The sequence below is a fragment of the Trypanosoma equiperdum genome (genome assembly GCF_001457755.1).
Source record: "Trypanosoma equiperdum strain OVI genome assembly, contig: ctg_323, whole genome shotgun sequence".
Lineage (NCBI taxonomy): Eukaryota > Euglenozoa > Kinetoplastea > Trypanosomatida > Trypanosomatidae > Trypanosoma > Trypanosoma equiperdum.
In genome coordinates, this window is record NW_027124225.1 from 943 (window position 1) to 3,267 (window position 2,325).

The following is a 2,325-nucleotide window of genomic DNA, read 5'->3' on the forward strand; positions in this document are numbered from 1 at the left end:
AGTTTTTGAGAATTACTAAAGGGAAGTGGGGAATGGTGGTCGGATCAAAGTATTTCAAAGCCTTTACTAATATGGAGTGCAGTTCAGGAAGAAGCTGTTGGAGAGCGATTTTTTTGAGGAGAGGAATGATTGGATTAGATTATGGGGAGCCTTTCTTTTCTTTTTATATAACAGTGAAGTTAGAGAGACTCCATTCATTCATTTTCTTTTGGGAGCTTGTTGCATGAAAGAAAAAAGCGAAACTGCTTGTGAAAATTATTACTTGGTATAGAGAAGTGGAGAGAAGGAAATTACAACATATTTTGAAAAACTTAAAACTTATGTGATAGATGAGGATAAATTTTATTTTGAATATTTAAATATTTGTCGTGATGCGTTAAAAGAAGGAGAAGTGTTTATGGTAGCAAAGTTATGATGACTGCCCAGCCGGAAGACGGAACGAAAAAGGAGCTGTGCGGCCTTGCATGTATGATTCTCAGGTTACGCACTGTCAATAAGCCATTAAAAGAAAAAATCAGCGCCATTCGAACAAGTACGGTACATTCTGTCCGAACTGTTAAACTACATTACAGAACAGGGGAAAATAAGCATTTTTTCAACGCCATTCTATATGAAACTTTCCCTTTCTAATTCAGTATAAGGTACACATCAATAGGAGTACTTTATATCGCCACGCTACATGTGTGACTTTGTCTATTTTTATCTTATGCCTCAGCCCTGCTTTCCACTTTCCAAGATCACCACACCAGTAAAGCCAAGTGTGCGGCCATGCACCGTCTAGCATTAGCGCTACTTCTTATTATCGGACCAAAACTGGCAACCAGTGGCAACATGGTGTATGGCGAAAACAGAGCAGAATATGCAGTCTTGTGTGCTTTCATAAGGCTAACAAAAAGGCCCGTCTCAGTCACGCCAATAACCCCACCCAAAACGGCAGTATATAATTACATACAGCAACTGAACTTCACTCTTTCACTAGCTTACTGGCAAGCCAAATTCTACAAAGAACCAGACCGCAAAACAGTGCAAGAAAACGCTTTTAGCTGCTGAGCTAAAAGAGGTAGGTGAATCAGAGTTTTGGGCTGACTGGGCACTCGCAGCCAAGGCACTAAAAAAAGAGGCAGGCAACCAGAAGGTCAAAAAAGCCACTACACCGGAACTCTCAGAAATAGAAAAGTAGCTGGCGGCGGCCGAAGTATCACAAATAGCAAGGTCAGCAAAGGAAATACTAGGCCAATACCCGACTTTACCTCCTGCCACCGCAGCGCCAACCACGAATCCACCGGACAAAATCATAACCACGGCAACTCTTGGGTCATCCTCAGCAACCCTAGCCAACATCCCCGCAACGGTTCCTTTTGGACAAACGGTATCAGGGACAAGGGCAGCCGCTTGTACAGCAACCGGAACCGGCGCACACCCGGCTTCAGTGATCGCAGTACTGGCTTGTCTGTGCTCAGAGGGCCAAACCAACAAGGTAATAGACGGCGCGTGCACGGAAAAGGCAGAACCGGATAACGCAGGGAATTCCGGAACAACTCCACCGCAAAAATAAGACTACGAAACACTAGCCGAAAGCTGCGGCGCAGCGCGCAAAGACACCCGTAACGGCGGCAGAACTTGAAGCAGCGATTAAAACAATCAAGGCTCTAATTCACACAGACGGCACACATGGCTACCTAGGTACGTTTCGACCAACCGGCTGCTCGGGGTCATCAGAACAGGGCATGTGCATAAAATTCACAGGCCTAGCGACAGATGGCAACGCACAAAGAAGCTGACGTGGCTAACGGCGCTCGAATCACTCGCAGCAAACCTGGTTTCTTTGGACGAAACCGAACAGGCAGCCACAAAGATCAACAAAGCACTGGACGAAAAAGCAGAAGAAGCCGAGCAGGCGATAATCCGCGCCAGAATTTTGGCAGTGGCGTTTAGCAAAGCGGCAACGCCGACTAAACAAACAAAAATAGAGGTCAAAGCACAATGTGAGGAACTCCGTACCAATTACACGTGCAGGTCCGCAGAATGCAAATGGAAAGATAAAACTGAGGTGGACAGATTGTGCAAACCAAGCGAAATAAAGGTTGCGGAGCAGGAAAAACAAGAAGGCGATGGAGCCACAGTAACAACGGAGAAATGTAAAGAGAAACTAGAGAAAGATTGTGGAGAAGCTACTGGATGCAAATGGGAGAATAATGCTCGCAAAGATGTCAGCTTTGGCGTCAAAAAGAAATCTGATCTGATTGCTTCTGCCTCTATGATTTTGATGGCATTTTAGTATTTTAAGTGTTTTTGCTCAATTATATGAAAATTATGAAAATTTTC

General features: G+C 44.6%; 2 pseudogenes across 2 annotated transcripts in view; both read left to right on the plus strand.

The window, feature by feature from the left end:
- The window catches only part of TEOVI_000122100:pseudogene, an 807-nt pseudogene extending 392 nt beyond the window's left edge, over nucleotides 1–415 (plus strand). The window contains 5 exon segments of the mRNA in view: nucleotides 10–111; nucleotides 114–161; nucleotides 164–208; nucleotides 210–287; nucleotides 290–415. Coding sequence covers nucleotides 10–111; nucleotides 114–161; nucleotides 164–208; nucleotides 210–287; nucleotides 290–415 — 399 coding nt within the window.
- A 350-nt stretch (nucleotides 416–765) lies between these two features.
- On the plus strand, nucleotides 766–2,131 carry TEOVI_000122200:pseudogene (annotated as a pseudogene). The gene is given in 4 exon segments: nucleotides 766–1,038; nucleotides 1,040–1,588; nucleotides 1,590–1,769; nucleotides 1,772–2,131. Coding segments are annotated over 4 exon segments (1,362 nt in total).
- The last annotated feature ends 194 nt before the right edge of the window (nucleotides 2,132–2,325 follow it).